This window comes from Grampus griseus (genome assembly GCF_964374135.1).
Source record: "Grampus griseus genome assembly, chromosome: 14".
NCBI classification, from domain to species: Eukaryota; Metazoa; Chordata; class Mammalia; order Artiodactyla; family Delphinidae; genus Grampus; species Grampus griseus.
In genome coordinates, this window is record NC_139008.1 from 14,717,704 (window position 1) to 14,738,737 (window position 21,034).

Genomic DNA, 21,034 nt, shown 5'->3' on the forward strand with positions numbered 1-21,034 from the left:
AATATGTAACTGCTGAATTAGAAATTTTACAGAAAAAACTTTAAAAAATGAGGATAGATGAAGCTTTGGGGAAACCTGACAACTGAGGGAAAAGCAGTTTGGTTATACCTATTAAAATCCATACCAAAAAAAAATCTTTGTTTGTTGATTCTTTCATCCTACAGTTAGATATTTATTTTGCAGAAATAATTCAAAGAGGGAAGGGGGTATGAGAAGGGGACTTTAAACAAAGTTGATCAGTGCAGTGTTATTTAGGATATTAAAAAATCTGAAGCCTTGATGTTCACAATAATAAAACACTTAAGAGGATAGACAATATAAGAGAGTTCACATAAAATTAAGCGAAAAAAGTAGACTACAATGGCAATAGTGGCTATGTAAAGATGATGGAATTATGACTGAATATCATATACCATTAATGTTTTCTCAATGCATAATATTTTAAAATAGCTACAGAGTATACAAAATAACAAGGGAAAAGGTTTCCAGGGCAAACTGTTTGGAGTAATAATTTCCCTGAATGGGACTTGTTTTTCTAGGCATTATGGGATGCTGCTATCCCTGATTAAACACCAACAGATACCACGTTCAGCATGAGCTTTGTCAAAATCTTAGTGAACCAAGTTTTCACAACACCAAAATGTGTTACAAACCAGCTGTTCTATCACTAACATATGCTTTTATTTAATATAAAGACACATCAGGGCAAAGACACAAAGTACTAAATGAAATATAATGAACTTATTTTTGTATTTTGCTGTAAAATACTTACCAAGTAATAACTGTAGTATATAAAATATAAGTCCAAAGACACTGTTTGGCTGGTTTAATACACCATCCTTTCCAAAAATGGAACCCAAAAGACCAAATCCTCGACCCCATCTGTAAAATAAAGAAAACCAGTAACCCTATACTTGAGTTTTCCTATTTTAAAAAATGTATAATTATCTGAGCATATCATGCCCACATACCCATCTGAATCTCTAAATTGCCCATTTCTATATAGTCTCTTTTCCTGACAGCATTAGTATTTGCAGAGGAAGGGCTCTTTCGATGTAAGCCAGGGTCTCTTAGCAGCAGCACCACTGACATGCTGGACTAAACGCTTCTTTGTGGTGGAGGGCTATTCAGTGCCTTACAAGATGTTCAGCAGTATCCGTGGCCTCCACCCGCCTGCCAGCTGTGCCTCCCAAAATGTCGTCAGCCATTGCCAAATGTCCCCTGGGGGCAAAATCACCACCAGTTAAAAGTCACTGATGTAAGCTCTCCTAACATAGACCATAATGTTGCTTCCTGACCGGGACATGCATGAGGAAACATATCCTGGGAACATACCTTTAAATGTACGATAGAATATCAGAAACTTAAAGTCTTTCCCTAGAATCTTATCTCAAGAGTAAAAAGTTGATACATTATTTGCCCCATTAGTTTTTATTTGCAGTTTAACTGAAAATGTTGCATTTGACTTTACATTTTCAGAATCTTATTTTCTTATTAAAAATTAAATTCTGATTTAATAAAATTTGATACAAATATCAAACTAACATTTACTTTGGATAAAAACCTTTGATAATAACTTTAACTCTGAATGAAAGTGCTTTTTAAAATACCAAAAAGAAAATGTTTTCAGTCTGTAGCAAATTACTCAATAAAATCTAAACTTGGGTTCTGAAGACAAACTACCTGAAAATAAGGATAAATAAGTGATTCCTTACTAGTCACACGACTTTAGTGTCTAAGAAAGAGAGTGAAATCTCTTCATAATGATGATGTTGGGAGATAACCCTAGTTTTACAAGTAAGTGAGAACCATGAAGATTGTTATTATACAATTATATGCGTCAAGGAACGCAAAATAATCTCGATCATATGTGTTTATTCTTTTACACATCAAACACTCATTGAGTGTGTTCCAGGTGCAGACAGTGGGTCAGGTGCTGACTTGTCCCGAGTGAACAAGTCAAAGTGGTGCCCTTGTGGGGCTCATATTCCATTTAGGGAAAAGTAATAGACAAGTAAATGACTAACTTATCTTCAGCAATGGATGCACTATTAACAGATACACAGGAAAGTTGAGAAGGTTGGTTATTCTACATCAGAGCTTTTGAAAATTTTAAACAGCATGCAATCACCTTGGAGTTTTGTTAAAATGCAGATTTTACTGCAGCTGGTCTGTGGTGGGGTGTAGGACTGCATTTCCAAACAAAACAAAACAAAACAAAATGCTCCCATGTGATGCTCATGCTTCTGGTCTGAGGACCACACTCCGCACCACTGCTCTAGACGGAGAAGGGGTGGAAGGAGCTACTCCAGCTAGATGGTCAGGGAAGGCCTTTTGTAGGAATTAAATCCTGAAGAAATCCTGAAGCAGTTAATCTCATGAGGAATGCCAAGTACAAAGGTCTGGAAAGAGCTATGAGTGTGTAAAAGAAGACCATCAAGGCTGACACTGATGAGGGAGAGTGGCAAGAGAATGAGGCACCGTTCCATCATTTATATAATTTATAGCCTTGTTTGTAGGCCATGATGAAGAGTTTGAATTCTATTCTAACTGCAATGGGAAGGCAGTCAGTGGCTTTTAAACAGGAGAGTAATATAAGCTTATTTATGATCGCTCTTGACTATTGTGTAAAGACCAAACTGCAGGAGGGCAGCGACAAACTATGCAATCACACTTTGAAGCCCTACTCATCTGAAGTAGGAATTCAAATGTAAATCACCAACTTTGGCAATGGAAATAACTGGGCATAGTGCCAGAATTATCATACATAAACAGAATTTTTATATTCTAAGCATTGGTCTATGCCTAATTATTCACATATGATCCTGTGGATATTTTCCTTGAAAGCAAAGCAGTAATCCATAGAATGAATGCATCATTTTATCAAAGTAATACATGCATAAGGTTTAAAAATCAAGTAACACTAAAAGCCTTATAAAACAAAATAGAGATATTTCCTACTCCAGGCCTCTCCACACTCAGCTCTGATCCCCATAGGCAACCACTTTGATACCTTTTAACTGTTTTTCCCTTCTATTTACTTCCACGTTTCTAAATAATACGCTTACACTGCTATTTCTTGATTTATCAGTTTTAAATGCTATCTTTTGACCTTCTAATATGGTAGACCAAAATGTTGCTTTAAAAAAAATACAAACATTTTGACATGGAAAGCTTCAAATGTATATACATAAAGTGAAAAGAACAGTGTAATAACCTTAGGTCCCTATCACCCAGTTTCGAAAATTGTGCCTTTCTTGTTTTATCTCCACCTCTACCCCCAACCACCTGATGATTATTTTTAGATTTTTTAAGGTAAAATGTACATATATTTAATGCACAAATCTTAACTGTATAATTTTGACAAATACATACACCTGAGTAACCCTGGTATACAAATTGTAATCCTGGTATACTAGTCCTGGTACAGTAATTCTGGAGTGTGAAGTAATTCCAGGAGTGTGAAGTGAGAATGTAAGTACCGTTCATAAAAAAAACAAAACAAAAAAACACCTCAACATTCTACAGAGTGCTTCCATCTCCCAAATTAAATTGTTAGTCGCTTTCCAGCAATCCACACTCCTCTCCACCCATGAGCAAAATGCACGTGGCTGCCTAGGCTTGTAGGAATCCAGTCTCGGAACCAAAATTAGATCTCTGGTCTCTTGGATCACAGTGTTGTGCTCTTTCTCTCATGTTGCATTAAGTTATAAAATGCAGTTACCATTCCAGCATTTTCAACCAAACAGAATAATAGCTTAATTCCTTGATAAATACAATTAATAAAGTTGAATAACGCTTAATAAACTTTGATAAGGCTGATGGAATAACTGTTAGCAAGTGAAATCACTAGCAAAGTAGACTGGCATTACATAAGATTATTTTCCTAGGAAAGGTGAATAAGAGCAGATTTTCATAAATGACACTATACTTCACAATTGCTAAGGATGGTGTGAGTAATTAAAAACACTTAGTGAATCTTTTTTTCAAGTTGGAACATTTGAAAATACTGTAGTTTTCTCCCACTTCTAAAAGCTATACAAAAGTGTATGAAATAAATTTTACGTGCTAACTTTATGCTTGGCTTTATCTTAGTTTCTAACCTTTTTCTTCTTGTCCCATCTATATTCAAAACTCTATTATACTAATTATATGCCCCAAGTACTTTATGGAACAAGATGGGATATTAATCAACGGAGCAAAAAGAAATGTTTTCTTAAAGTACCACTTATACAGATGTTCATTTTGCTTCAGTATACTACTGAATAAAATCAATGAAGTGATTATGCAAATGAGAACTTCTCTTTAATCTCTGACTCTAAAAAAAGGATCATCTTTGACCCAAATAGTAACTTCCTTGGATATTCTGTATTTGGGTGCATAAACAACCCATACCTCTTCCCTAGGTATTATGAGAAATTGTTGAAAGGTTTCTAAACACTCCTAATTTTGCCAGAAACAACAAATCTTAAAACCAATTGCTCTCCAACTTGGGTATCCTAGGTCCCTGAGGATAAATCTAAGACATTCTTTGCCTCCTTCATTATCATTCTCTCATAAGTGTATAGGGGAGTTTTCCAAAGGCTACATGCAACACATGTGATAATGCAATAGACTGAATATAGGAGCTGATATGAGAATCCAACAGTCTTATCTTATGGCAGGCTTTAAAGAGATTTGCAATAAGAGAAACTAGGCAGTCTTTCCACTATTTTGTGTGTGTGTGTTTGGAAAAAGTTATTATTCATGAAAATATTTTGTTAACATGTAATGGGTTTATTACGTTTCAATGAGTGAATACATATTTAAATAATTTCTCAGTTTGTAACTTCTAATACAGTAAATACCAAAGATATAGGGGCTTCCCTGGTGGCGCAGTGGTTAAGAATCTGCCTGCCAACGCAGGGGACATGGGTTCGATCCCTGGACCAGAAAGATCCCACATGCAGTGGATGTGGGATCTTTCCACAACTGCTAAGCCTGCGCTCTAGAGCCCGTGAGCCACAACTACTGAGCCCATGTACCACAACTACTGAAGCCCGTGCTCTGCAACAAAGAGAAGCCACCACAATGAGAAGCCCACACACCGCAACGAAGAGTAGCCCCCGCTCACCACAACTAGAGAAAGCCCGCGCACAGCAACGAAGACCCAACACAGCCAAAAATTTAAAAAATAAATAAATATTTAAATAAATAAACCCCACAAAGATATAACTCACACAAACAAAACCTTTTAGGGGTATTCAATAATTATTAAAGATATAAAGGGGTTCTGACATCAAAAAGTTTGAAAAATCACTGCTTTTGACCAATTCTCCCCACCCCAACAAAAAACAAATCACAGATCAGACAAAATTTTAAAAACTGGGGTGAGATAAAGTAGAAATAGAACAAGAATCCTAAAGTTTTTGTGAAATCACAAAAGACCCTGAAGAGCCAAAGCAATGTCGAGAAAGAAGAACAAAGCTGGAGACATCACAGTCTCTGATTTTCAACTATACTACAAAGGTACAGCATTCAAATCAGTATGGCAGTGGCATAAAAAAGAGACACATAGATCAAAGGAACAGAATAGAGAGCTCAGAAATAAACCCACATATATATGGTAAATTAATTTATGATAAAGGAGCCAAGAATATAAAATGGGGAAGGATAATGTCTTCAATAAATGGTGCTAGGAAAACTGGACAGCCATATCAAAATAATGAAACTAGACCACTATATACACCATACACAAAAATTAGCTCAAAATGGATTAAAGACCTGAATGTAAGAACTGAAACCATAATACTCCTAGAAGAAAACATAGGCAGTAAGCTCCTCAACATTAGTCTAGGCAATGATTTTTTGGATTTAACACCAAAAGCAAAGGCAACAAAAATAAACAAGTAGGATTACATCAAACTAAAAAGCTGCTGCAGGGCAAAAGGAACCATCAACAAAATGAAAAGGCAACCTACTGAATGGGAGAAAATATTTGCAAATCATATATCTGATAAGGGGTTAATACCCAAAATATATAAAGAACTCACACAACGCAATAGCAAAACGTCACACAACGCAATAGCAAAAAACCAAACAATCTGACTTTTTAAATGGGCAGAGAAACTAAATAGACATTTTTCCAAAGAAGACAGATGGCTAACAAGTACATGAAAAGGTATTCAACATCACTAGTCATCAGGGAAATATAAATCAAAACCACAATGAGATAACACCTAATACCTGTTAGAGTGGCTACTATCAAAAAGACAAGAAATAAGCGTTGGTGAGGATGTGGAGAAAAGAGAACCCTTGTACATTGTTGGTGGGAATGTTAATTGGTGCAGCCACTATGGCAAACAGTATGGAGGTTCCTCAAACAACTAAAAATAGAGCTACCACATGATCCAGCAATTCCACTACTGGGTATTTATCCAAAGAAAACAAAAACACTAACTGGAAAAGATGTGTATTATGTTCACTGTAACATTATTTACAATAGCCAAGGCATGGAAACAACCTAAATGTCCATCAATGGATGAATGGATAAAGGAAATGTGCTGGCTGTGTGTGTGTGTGTGTGTGTGTGTGTGTGTGTGTGTGATAATATATATATAATAGAATATTATGCAGCCATAAAAAAGAATGAAAGCTTGCCATTTGCAACAACATGGATGGACCTTGAGGGCATTATGCTAAATGAAATAAGTCACACAGAAAAAGAAAAATACTGTATGATCTCACTTATATGTGGGACCTAAAAAAACAACAAATAACAAATGAACAAAAAAATTGAGCTCATGGATATAGAGAACAGATTGGTGGTTGCCTCAGGGAGGGAGTGGGCAAAACTGGTAAAGAGAGTCAAAAGGTACAAATTTCCAGTTACAAAATGAATAAGCCCTGGGGATATAATGTATAGTATGGTGACTACAGTTAAGACTACTGTATTGTATATTTGCAAGTAGCTAGGTAAGTGGATCTTGAAAGTTCTCATCACAAGAAAGAAATTTTGGGGCTTCCCTGGTGGCGCAGTGGTTGAGAGTCCGCCTGCCAATGCAGGGGACACAGGTTCGTGCCCCAGTCCAGGAAGATCCCACATGCCGCGGAGCGGCTGGGCCCGTGAGCCATGGCCGCTAAGCCTGCGCATCCGGAGCCTGTGCTCCGCAACGGGAGAGGCCACAATGGTGAGAGGCCCACGTACCGCAAAAAAAACAAAAAAAAAGAAAAGAAAAATTTTGTATACCTATGTATGGTGATCGATGTTAACTGGACTTATTATGGTGATCATTTTGCAATATATACAAATATCAAATCAATGCATTGTACACCTAAAATGATATGTCAATTATACCTCAATAAAATAAATAATATACCTTTTAATAAATTATATTTTTATAGATTCCATGGCTATAACTTTTTTTAAAAAAAAGAAAATAACAAATGTTGGCGAGGATATGGAGATACTGGAACCCTTGTATACTGCTGGTGGGTAAAATGGAGCAGCTGCTGAGGAAAACAATTTTTTGGTTCCTCAAAAAGTTAAACATGGAATTACCATATGACTCAGCAATTCCACTCCTAGGTATATACCCCAAATATTTGAAAACAGGTATTCAAGAAAGTACAAGTACTTGTTCACAGCAGCACTATTCACAATAGCCAAAAGATGGAAACAACTCAATGCCCATTAACTGATGAATGGATACACAAAACACAGTATATCCATACAATGGAATATTATTCAGCCATAAAAAGGAATGAAGTACTGATACATGCTACAACATGGATGAACCTTGAATACATTATGCTAAGTGAAAAATGCCAGACACAAAAGATCACATTTATATGAGAGTTCCAGAACAGACAGATCCATAGAGACAGAAAGTAGGTTTGTGGTTGCCAGGGGCTGGGAGAGGGGGCAGTGAGAAGTGATTGCTTAATTGGTACAGTATCTCCTTTGGGGGTAACCAAAATGTTTTGGAAATGGATAGAGATGATGATTGCACAACACTGCAAGTATACTAAATGTCACTGTACCCTCTAAAATGGTTAATTTTGTGCCAATCTTTCTCAAAGTCTTCCAAAAAATTTGAAGAGGCCAAACTCATCTTATGAGGCCAGCACAATCCTGATACCAAAGCCAAAAAAGGATACTACCAGAAAAGAAAATTACAGGCCAATACCCAGATTAATATAGATGCAAAAACTGTCAATAAAATATTACTAGCAGGGACTTCCCTGGTGGCACAGTGGTTAAGAATCCGCCTGCCAATTCAGGGGACACAGTTTCAAGCCCTGGTCCGGGAAGATCTCACATACCGCGGAGCAACTAAGCCCGTGCACAACAACTACTGAGCCTGCGCTCTAGAGCCCACAAGCCACAACTACTGAGCCCGTGTACTGCAACTACTGAAGCCCGCGCGCCTAGAGCCTATGCTCCGCAACAAGAGAAGCCACCACAATGAGAAGCCCGCACACTGCAATGAAGAGTAGCCCCGCTCGCCGCAACCAGAGAAAGCCTGCGTGCAGCAACGAAGACCCAGTGCAGCCTAAATAAATAAATAAATAAATAAATTTATTTTAAAAAGTATTACTAGCAAACCAAATTCAGCAGCATATTAAAAGGACCGTTCACCATGAACAAGAGGAATTTACATTCGGGATGCAAGGATGATTCAATATATGCAAATCAATGTGTCATCACATTAATAGAATGAAAGAAAAAACCATATAATAATCTCAACAGACAAAAAGCATTTGATAAATTTTACTGCAAACAATCTTTCATCATGGAAAATCTACCAAGGCTCTAATATCATGATTAAAACATTCAGGAAGGCTTCCCTGGTGGAGCAGTGGTTGAGAGTCCGCCTGCCGATGCAGGGGACACGGGTTCGTGCCCCGGTCCGGGAAGATCCCACATGCCGCGGAGCGGCTGGGCCCGTGAGCCATGGCCGCTGAGCCTGCGCGTCCGGAGCCTGCGCTCCGCAACGGGAGAGGCCACAACAGTGAGAGGCCCGCGTACCGCAAAAAAAAAAAAGGAGTTCCTCTGGTATTTTCCTTACTCTGAGGAAGAATTTGTTGAGATGCTTGCTTACACATACCACTTAAAAATATTCTCTCCTGGTTGGGGAACTAAGATCCCAATCCTACATGCTGTGCGGCATGGCCAAAATTAAAAAAAAAAATTATTTTCACTTATAAATATATGTAAGGACTTCCCTGGTGGCGCAGTGGTTAAGAATCCGCCTGCCAACGCAGGGGACACGGGTTTGAGCCCTGGTCCGGGAAGATATCACGTGCCATGGAGCAACTAAGCCTGTGCCCCACAACTACTGAGCCTGCGCTCTAGAGCCCACAAGCCACAACTACTGAGCCCGTGCACCACAACTACTGAAGCCTGCGAGCCTAGAGCCCGTGCTCGGTAACGAGAAGCCACCGCAATGAGAAGCCCGCGCACCACAACGAAGAGTAGCCCCCACTCACCGCAACTAGAGAAAGCCCGCACACAGCAACAAAGACCCAACGCAGCCATAAATAAATAAATAAATAATTTTTTAAAAAATCTATGAATTGCACTTTTTCCCCTGGAGACACCTTCCCTGTAACCCTTGACCTTCCTGATCCACTCCAGAGGACTTGATTTGGGCTGGCTGCTCTCTGGGCTTGCTGCACAGCTGTCATCCTAAGGCTTCCAATCTCTTCCCTACACTGAATCTTTCATTTCTTAGGTTTGGCATGCTCCTTTCCCCCTGAGTTTAAGCATCTGTTTTGGTGAAACAATCTTCTAATAGCTTCCTTGAGAAAACACATACTAGAGGTAAAATTTCTGAGATGTTGAAAGTCTAAAAATATCTTTCTAGGGAGTTCCCTGGTGGCCTAGTGGTTAGGATTCAGGGCTTTCACTGCCGTGGCCCGGGTTCAATCCCTGGCTGGGGAACTGAGATCCTGCAAGCCATGTGGCACGGTCAAAGAATATATATATATATATATATATATTTCTTCTACCATCACACTGGACTGACATTTTGTTTGGGTATATAATTACAAATTTAAAATAATTTTCCTTCAGAATTTTTAAAGACATTGTTCCACTAACCTACTTCCAGAGTTGGTCCTTGAAAAATCTGATGCCACTCTGACCTTTGAATATGACCTGTTTTTGTCCCTCCATGAAGCTTTAAGAAACTGCATGTTAATTCTAGTGATATAAAATTTCACAAAGGATGTGCCTTGTTGTGGGTCTTCAGTCATTCATTGTGAAGGGCCCTTAGTAGGCTCTTTCAGTATAGAAATTTGTGTTCTTCAGTACAGACAATTTTCATTTGATTTAGGCAACTGCTAGACTTCTAAAACAGAACCTCTAATTTTCTTTTACTTTTCCATCTCTCTTTCCTTTGGTTCCATTTTCTAGGAGATTAACATGATGTAATCTTCCAAGTAATCTTAATTCATTTATTAAACTTATTGCTACCATACACTGGATTCTTATTCTCTGATGGTTCCTTTTACATAAATAGCATCTTGCTTTGTTTCTGGGTAACCACTTTTTTTCCTCAGATTTAATGAGATAAAACCATTTATGTTTATTTTAAGTTTACTTCAGGCAGCTTCATTTTCTGTTTCCTCTGAGTTCCTTGGTGTGTGTCTATGTGTATCTGTCTCTCACACTGAAGACTTTTCTCAAATGTCTGAGGACCCTTAACTGTCAAGTCATCTGTAGACCAAGGCATTAAAAATATGAATGCTGGGACTTCCCTAGTGGTGCAGTGGTTAAGAATCTGTCTGCCAGTGCAGGGGACACAGGTTCGAGCCCTGGTCTGGGAAGATCCCACATGCTGCAGAGCAACTGAGCCCGTGCACCACAACTACTGAGCCTGTGCTCTAGAGCCCGTGAGCCACAACTACTGAAGCCCTCATGCCTAGAGCCTGTGCTCCACAACAAGAGAAGCCACCGCAATGAGAAGCACGTGCACCACAACGAAGAGTAGCCCCCCCACTCGCTGCAACTAGAGAAAGCCTGCGCGCAGCAACGAAGACCCAATGCAGCCAAAAATAAATACATAAATTTATAATTAAAAAAATGAATGCCAATTCCAGTGCTGGACAAAATAGATTACGCCCACCATAGCCTCTCTCTCTCACTGATTACAACTGAAAATTGGAAAGAATATGAAAACCAACCACCTGAGAACTCTAAAAAGTAAAAACAGTAAGTGAACAGGGGAGAGAAGTTGAAACTTGAACAACCAGTACTGTGGAGTTTTCTGGGGGTTTTCCCCTCTTCTACCTTCTGCCTTCGAAGCAAGAGTAGCTGAAGTTTCAGAATTGCCCAAGGGTAGCAGACAGCCAAAAAAAGCTCCTCTTTCTGGCTAGAAGATGAAGAAAAGGGACCCATGTGAGCTGAGTAGTGTGAGGGGGGCAACCACAGTTTGTGTTCATATTATTTTTTCCCTCCTGGCATTGCTTAAAGGTGAGCAAGGGTTCTGAAACTGCAGCTCAGGGATGACAGTCCAGGTATCTCAAATTGAGAGAAAACCTGTCTCTGCCTGGAAGAAATGAGAAAAGGGGCCCCTGTGGTCTTAAGCAAGTAAGGGGAATCCTGTCATTTTTGTTCTCTTTTCTCTCACTGCTTTACCCTGAGGGTGAAATCTGTCATGTGGAACTATGTGACAGCAAGGGGAGTAAAATGCTCTGTGAGAAACCTGTCTTTCTAGCTAGAGAAACTGGAAAAGGGGCCGCTGGGAACCAGAGGTTACGAAGAAAATCCCAGCAAGGAGGAAGCCAAAGAAAGGATCTCCTAATTTTGTGTAGCAACTAACACAAGTCCCAGTCTCACCCCTGAGCTGCAAAATCATGGAACAGAACCAAAGAAGCCCACCAAAGTCTTTGAGAACTAAACACCACTCAAGATGAAGACTGACTATTGAGTGGGGCATGTGAGGGCAAAGGCTTTGAAAATGGAAGTGACATTGAAACTATCACCCACAGAGGAGGTAGAACTTGTAGTCTTAATCTAACTGGTTTGATTGCGTGTTAAAACAAAAATCAATATTCTCAAGATTTTAACAGAAGCCAAAATATTCAAGATACATTCCAAATGAGTTGAGGATATATTCCAAAATTATATGACGTACAACGAACCGAAAAAAGAAAAAGTGACCAATTCTCAGGGGAAAAAAAAGGTGTCAATCCTAAAATGACATAGATATTGGAGTTATCAGAAAAAGATTTAAAACAGTTGTATCTATGTTCCACAAGGTGAAGGTAATGAAAAATGACTGGAAAGATGGAAGTTCTCAGAAGAGAAAGAATAACTATAAAACAGGAACCAAATGGAAATTACATAACAATGAAAGATCTGAAATTAAAAATTCACTAGATGAAGTCAAAAGCAGAATGAAGATGGCAAAGGGGAAGATTCAGTGAGCTGAAAGATTGATCAATAGAAATTATCCAACCTGAAGAACAGAGAAAAAGAAAAAAAAAATGAACAGGCACTTAGGAACTTCTAGGACAATACCAAACAGTTTAACATTTATGTTACTGGATTCCCAGAAGGGGACAGAAAAAGAGATAGAGGCACAAAAGTTTTTTAAGAAATAGTGGCTTAAAACTCCTCAAATTTAGCAAAATACAAACATTATGGATTAAAAACAAAAAACTCAGGGACCTCCCCGGTGGCACAGTGGTTAAGAATTCACCTGCCAATGCAGGGGACATGGGTTCAATCCCTGCTCCAGGAAGATCCCACATGCCACAGAGCAGCTAAGCCCGTGTGCCACAACTACTGAGCCTGCGCTCTAGAGCCCACATGCCACAACTACTGAGCCCGAGTGCCATAATACTGAAGCCCATGTGCCTAGAGCCCGTGCTCTGCAACAAGAGAAGCCACCACAATGAGAAGCCCACGCACTGCAACAAAGAGTGGCCCCTGCTCGCCACAACTAGAGAAAGCCCACGCACAATAACGAAGACTCAACATAGACAAAATTAATTAATTTTTTTAAATTAAAAAAGAAATATTAAAAACATTAAAATTTAAATTTAAAAAAAACTCAGTGAAAATAAAAGTGTTGATAAACTCAAAGAACATCATACCCAGACCAACCTGATCTGACATTTGTAGAACATTCCACCCAACAATAGCAGAATATATATTCTTTTCAAATACACATCAAGATAAACCACACTATAAACAAAACACAAACATATTATATACAAACCTTAACAAATTTAAATAATTGAAATCATACAAAGTATACCCTCTGACCATAATGAAAATTAAACTAGAAACCAGTAACAGAAACGTATCTTAAAAATGCCACCAATTATTTGGAAATTAAACAACACACTTCTTAAAAAAAATCCACAGGTCAAAGACAAAGTCTCAAGGAAATTAGAAAATATTTTGAATTGAATAAAAATATAACATATCAAAAGTGGTGGTATGCAGCTAAAGCGGTGCTTAGAGGGAAATTTATAGTATTAAAAGAAGGAAGGAGGGAAAATAAGATTAGAGCAGAAATCAATGAAGTTGAAACAGAAAAACAATAAAGTAAATGAAATAAAAAGCTCGTTCTTTGAAATGATCAATAAAAATTGATAAATCTCTAGCTACACTTGACAAAGAGAAAAAGAAAAAGAGACAGAGAAGACAAAAGGTATCAATATCAGAAATGAAAGAGGGGATATCATTACAGACAAGTACAGACATTAAAAGGATAATAAGGGAATACTACAAACAATTCTATGCCCACAAGTTTGACAACTTAGATGAAATGGACAAATACTTTGAAATTCACAAATACCAGAACTCACTGAAGAAGAAAAAGAGAATCTCAATAGCACTATTAATAGTTTAGAATCTTTCAAGAAAACAAAAACTCTCTAGGTCTAGATGGTTGCACTGGCAAATTCTAATATATATATGGAAGAAATAATACCAATTCTACACAATCTCTTCCAGAAAATAATCTCTTCCAGAAAACAGAAGAGGATGCAATACTTCTCAACTCAATTTATGAGGCGAGCATTACGTTGACATCAAAACCAGACAAAAACATTACAAGAAGCAAACAAAAACAAAAAAAATTACAGAACATCTCACTCATGAAAATAGACACAAAAATCCTCAACAAAATATTGTAACTCAAATCCAGCAATATGCATATAGGATAATACATCATGACCAAGGGGGATTAATTGTGAAAATGCAAAGCTGGTTCAACATTCAAAAATCTATCAGTGTGATTCATCATATTAACAAACTAAAGAAAAAAAACCACATGATGATCTCAGTAGATACAGATAATGCATTTGACAAAATGCAACATCCATTCATGATTTTTTAAATGCTTAACAAACTAGGAAGAGAAGGGGTTTTCTTTGATCTGATAAAGGTCATCTACAAAAAACCTACAGCTAACATCACATTCAATAGGGAAAGACTAAATCTTTTTTTCCCTAAGATCAGAAACTAAATTAAAGATGTCTGCTCTCACCACTCCTATTCAACACTGTACTGAAAGTCCTAGCCAGTACAATTAGGGAAGAAAATAAAGGCATACCAATTAGAAAGGAAGAAATAAAACTCTATTTGCAAGACCACAGGATTGTCTACATAGAATTTCCCAAGTGAGAGACTGAATATACAAACGGACAATAGCCAGACCACATCCAAAAACAACTCTGACCCACAGCCTCTGCAGCAACCAGTCCAGGAAGCCAAACCACAACTTCTGTAGCAATCAGATCCAAACAGCCAGGCCTTGATCAATAACTGCCAGCTTCCCTAATTTTTGCCCCCACTTCCAATTTAGGACCAACCAGAGAAAGCCAAATATGCTCCCCTAACAAACCACACAGGATGCCCGACTTCTAGTTAGGCCTGCTTCCAGCTTCCCCATGGCCAACAACTTCCAATTAAGACAACCTGAAGCTTTCCCTTTTTTCCATTCTAATCTCCTTTTAGATTTCCTTTTGAGTCTGTGCCAAATGCAAGTAATGGTGGCTGGTGCCCTACTTGTTCTCATTTGGGTGGTCTTCATTTATTTCCATACCATGAATCTACTAAAAACTCCTAGAATTAACAGGTGAGTGAGTTTATAAGGTTATACAACACAAGGTCAGTATACAAAAATCAACTGTATTTCTATATATTAGAAATGAATTATTGGAAATAAAACATTCAAAATTATAATTTACAATAGTACATAAACACAAATAAAATACGTAGGTACGAATCTAACAACATATGTGTAGTTTCTGTATGCTGAAAATTAGAAAACATTGATAAAATAAAGAAGACCTACATAGATGGAGAAAGACTGGAAGACTCAATATTGTTAGGATACTAACTCTGCTCAGACTGCAATGCAGATTCAATGCAATTCTGATCAAAATACCAGTGGGATTTTTGGTAGACAGTGACAAATATTTACATAGAAAGGTAGAGAAGGGAATTCCCTTGCAGTCCAGTGGTTAGGACTCTGCACTTTCACTGCCAAAGATGCAGGTTTGATCCCTGGTCAGGGAACTAAGATCCTGCAAACCACGTGGCTCGCCACTCCCCACCCCCCAAAAAAAAGGTAAAGGAACTAGAAAAGTCAAAACATTTTTGAAAAAGAATACAGCTGGAGAAAACACTAATTTCAAGATATTGTAAAGCTATAGTAATCAAGATAGTGTGCTACTGGAAAAAGGACAGACTCAGAGATCACAGAGCAGAATATAGAGCTCAGAAGTAGATACAATTGGTGATTTTAACAAAAGTGCAAAGACAACTTAATGGAGAAAGAAACCTCAAGCACTATTCTCAATAGAGAAGGTTAGAAGGTGGACTTTGAAACTTAAAAACATTTGCTTTGTGAAAGGTACTGTTAAGAAAATGAAACGATAAGCCAGAGACTGAGAGAAAATACCTGGACATTACTTATAAAACAAAGGACTTTTATCCAGAATACATAAAGATCTCTAAAACCTCAACCATAAAAAAAAACCCAACTTAGGTTGAAAAAAAAAAAGCAAATGATTTCAATAAGCACATCACCATATAGAGAGAGATGACATATAAGTACAGGGAAAGATGCTCAACATCTTCAGTCATTAAGAAAAATGCAAATTAAAATTCCAATGGCATACCACTACACACCTACCAGAATGGTAAATAAACACAATAAAACAAAACATACACACTGAAGTGCTCATAAGGATTCAAAGCAAATGGGACTCTCATACTTTGTTGGTTGTCATGCAAAATGGTATAGTCATTTGGAAAACAAACTGGCAGTTTCTTATGAAGTTAAACATACACTTATCATATGACCCAGCACTCCCACTGGTTGTTTACCCAGAAGAAATGAAAACTTATGCTCACACAAAAATCTGATTGTAAAAGTTTATAATAACTTCATAATGGCCAAAAATTGGAAACAACCCAATTGTCCTTCAATAGGTAAATGGATGAACAAACTAGTACATATCACGGACTATCACTCAGTCACAAAAGGAAATGACTACTGATACACGCAACAACATGGATCAACTACAAACACATTATGCTAAGTTAACAAAGTCAAACTCAAAGCTAGATACTGTAAAATTCCATTCAAATGATATTTTGGAAAAGGCAAAACTTATAAGGACAGAGAATAGATCAATGTTTCCCAGGGGTTAGGGATGGAAGAGGGGCTGACTAAAAAGGGGAACTGTTCTGATGTTGATGGTACTGGTGGCTACCTGACTGCATCTGTCTAAATTCAACAAACTGGAAGCCAAATAGCCAATTTCCTTTATGTAAATTTAAATTAATTTTTAAAGTAATTTAGATTTTAAAAGCAGAATGGAATTTTTATTATTATGTATGGTTTTGTCAACATTAGATGTTACTATAGGTGGGTTATTAGGTAGAGAGCTAATCATATCATTAAAGGTCCCTCAATGTCAGTATCTGTACTTCTTCTTTTTTTGGAAAATAAATGTTTCTCTAGGGAAAAAAACCCCCACCAGTCTCCTACTGTTAGGGGTAGGGATATGGCTGAAGATGCCTGGCTGCTAGTCTTCTTAGAGCTGTGTCTACTTTCCCATTCTTTTTGTCTTTGTGGTTTTATACAATTTCTTTTATTCCTTTACTCTCATTTCCTCGGAATTTCCTGAGGGTGTAGAGATAAACACATGCATAAAATCCATTATATTTATCCAGAAATCTAAAATTCACTTATTCAAATTTTATCAAATTTATCAAAGCAGTAGATGTTTGAAGCAGTAAGGCTGTGAAGTTGGACATATAAATGCATGAAGCACAGTCCATACCCTCAAGAAGCTTTGTCTTAAAGAACAGAGAGAAAAATGACATCCAGAAACATAATGCAAACTAATAAACACTGTAAAGTACCTATGTTCCTAAGTGAAGAAGGTTTAATTCTGCCTGAGAGGGTTAACAAGGGATTGTGGCACTGGTATATAGCACAGATTGATCCAAGGGGTCAGAATTCGAAACAGTGAGACCAATTTGTAAACTACTGTAATAATTTAGGGGAAATATGAAGGTCTGAACTAGAAGTAAGAGTACTAAAGATGGATCCAAAAGATCATTAGGAAGTAAAATTGAGGATTTGATAATGTACTGAATTATGGAGGAAGGATGACTGACTCCCAAGTTTCCAGGATGACTGGGTAGACGGTGAGGACAATCATGAGACAAACAAAGGAGGAAGAACGATGGAGGATGGAGTTGAGTTTTGACATTTTGAGCTTTCATGTCTCTGAGCCACACACATAATTGTGTTTAATAAGCAGCCAAAAAGAAAAATCTGAAGGATTATAAATCGGTCTAAAATGTGGATTTAGAAGTGCGGTTCTAAAAACTACAGCCACAATTAAGATGGCTCAGGGAGTCAAGTTAATTGGGACAGATCATGTGGCCCACAAAACCTCAAATAATTGCTATCTGGCCCTCTAAAGAAAAAGTCAGCCACAGAGAAATACAAATATCATAATCTAAAAAAAAAATAATACAAATGAACTTATTTACAAAACAGAAATAGACTCACAGACTTAGAGAATGAACGTATGGTTACCAGTGGGGAAGGTTGGGGGGAAGGGATAGATTGAGAGCTTGGGACTGACATGTTCACACTGCTATATTTAAAACAGATAACCAACAAGGACCTACTGTTAAAAAAAAAAAGAAAAAGTCAGCCAATCTTTGTATTTGACCAGAATAATGTCACTATTGATAAAGACTATGCAGTTACAGAATGTAAAGATAGACTGTCCAGACTAACAGAGGGTAAAAACTAACCAAAAAAAAAGAAAAGAAAACTACCAATTGTGAGGCCATCAGAGGTCTCACAAACTGCTATTTAGCTTGGTGCATTGGTCATGGTCAAGGGCCTCACTTTGGGTTTCAAATCTCAAAACCCTGAAAAGCCTTGAGAAGCTATTTCCAGACTCAGTAAGCCATGAATGAAGATATTAGACCACTGAGTCTCCACTGCGAAGCCTGCCCTCGCTAAGTCACCCTATCCAATAAGCTCATAAGAACCAATACATTAAAGCTCTAGGAAGGCACCACCTCATTTCCCCATACCTGAAGGGGAAGACTTCATAATCATGAGAGGAAATCTGGTAGGCCATCTTTATCTCAGAAACTATCAGGACCCTTCTCATTATGCCTCACATCATCCCTTTTACCTGTCACTGTCAGAAGGTCAGACTTCCTAAATCAGGCATCATCACATGAATCTCACACTGCTCTGTACTTCCCATTAAAATCTAGTATCTCATTCTTCTCCCCTACCTCTCAAACCTCTCAGTTATATCTTCTGAAATCCTGTTCACTGACCCGTCAGCTCTTCACTTTAAAAAAACCCTCTTCTGCCTTCTTTAGCTCTCTGACAACATGAATTCCTTTACAGCCCATTCACATGCTGACATGTTTTTGTCTCATACGCATTTGTCAGAGCCAGGAAGGAAAATATGCTCCTTCCTTCTAATTTTTGCTTTCAAGTCTTTACCTCTCTTTCCCTCTTGCAAAACTCCCTGCTCCTTGCAGTTGTGTTTCAATATACAAGCTCAGCCACCACTCTCACTGTTGCCACCTACCAACCTTGTAATCCCATTGACAGTCATACTGTCAACATTCTTATATTCAAGGAAGCCTTTGGCTCCTGGTTCATAGGCTTTCTCTCCTTCCCAGCTCCCATAATCTTTTTGAGAGACTTCAACATCACACAGATGAACCAGCCAACCACATCAATTACCCACTTAGTAACTCCAAGTCAGTCATCCATTCCCATGATCAAACCTTCCACTTTGTTGTCACCAGAAACAGAGGAGAAAACAGGACAGAAACAATATTTGAAGAAATAGATAATGGTTAAGAATTTTCCAAAACTGAAGACAAATACCAAGCCATAGATTCAAGAGGTGCTGAATCCCAAGCAGCACATCTAAAGAAAAACACACACAGAAATATCATAGTAAAACTCCAGAAAACAAAAGAAAATTAGACATCTTAAAAAGCAGCCAGGGGCTTCCCTGGTGGCGCAGTGGTTGAGAGTCCGCCTGCCGATGCAGGGGACGCGGGTTTGTGCCCCGGTCTGGGAAGATCCCACATGCCGCGGAGCGGCTGGGTCCGTGAGCCATGGCCGCTGAGCCTGCGCGTCCGGAGCCTGTGCTCCGCAACGGGAGAGGCCACAACAGTGAGAGGTCCGCGTACCGCAAAAAAAAAAAAAAAAAAAAGCAGCCCGGGTGGGGCTGGGGGGCATAAAAGGACACATTGCTCTTAAATCAGCAACAATAAGGCTGACAGCTAACACCAACAGAAAGGGAAGCCAAAAGACAATGAACTGCCAACCTACAATTCTATATCAAGTCTAAATATCATTTGAAAATGAAGGGAAAATACTTTCTCATACGAGTAAAAACTGAATGTGTTCACTAGAAGATCCACACTAAAAACAGTTCTTCAGGCAAAAGAAATATGACCCCTGAAAGAAGCACTGCAAACTGGAAGAATGAAGACAAAAAGGAGAAATATGAGGGAAGAGCTAAATGAATACGGACTATACAGAACAATGTTAATATCTTGTGGGGTCACAGATACGTAGAATTAAATGACAATAACAACATAAAAGGTAGGACTGTGGTAGATGAAGCATAAATATTCCAAGGTCCATGCACTGACAGAGAAGTGATAAAACTATTAATTCATACTAGACCTCAATAATCCAAGGATGCATGGTATAATCTGTAGGGTAGTGACTAAAAGGATATTAATGAATGTATATGAATAAGATAACACAGTGGGGAAATGGAATAATAAAAATGTTTGATTAATCCAAGAGAAGACAAGAAAGAAAAATAAACACAACTGGTGGGAGAAACAGAAATTGTTAGATGTTATTTTTAAATCCAAATATATCAGTAATTAAACTGACCACGTAAAAAGTCTGTTAAAATACCTACTAAGAATATCACTACCAACAGTTGTGGGTTTTAGCTAACACTGTTTAAAGGGAATTTACAACCATAACTGCATGCATTAGTGATATAATTATTAATCTCAGAAAGTTAGAAAAATAACAGCAAATTAAACCTCCCCAAAGTGGAGGAAACTAATAAATGTAAGATAAGTAGTCAGTGAAATAGGAAGCAAGTATAATGGCACAAACCAAAGATTAATAAAAGGGATCAATGCCTATAAAGGCCCATCTTTAATTAAAAAAAGAGGAAAACAGTTTCAGGAATGAGAAAGGGTAAGCCACTTATAGAAACTACTTAACTTTCATCTTTCAGATCCCAGCTTTTGACACTTGACCAGGGAAGCGCCTCCCCACCCCTCTTGTCAGCTTCCTAGGTTTTATACTCTCATACAACCAAGCTCCTTTCCGGGAGAGCTTTTATCTCAGATTCTGTACATACATTTATGTGCTAATTACTGTGTTGCTGTACTAGTCTATGCTCCATACTCCATGAGGAGAGGAACCACTCACTACTGACTACCCAATGTCTAGCAGTGTACAGCATGCCATAGAGTAGGCAC

The 21,034-nt window shown here is 38.0% G+C and overlaps 1 protein-coding gene across 1 annotated transcript in view; it reads right to left on the bottom strand.

Annotated features, from left to right (window-relative positions):
* Positions 1–21,034, bottom strand: part of VKORC1L1 (vitamin K epoxide reductase complex subunit 1 like 1) — a 57,873-nt gene that overhangs the window by 3,758 nt on the left and 33,081 nt on the right. The window contains exon 2 of the mRNA XM_082671682.1: positions 773–882. Coding sequence (XP_082527808.1) covers positions 773–882 — 110 coding nt within the window. The remainder of the gene's footprint in view (positions 1–772; positions 883–21,034) is intronic.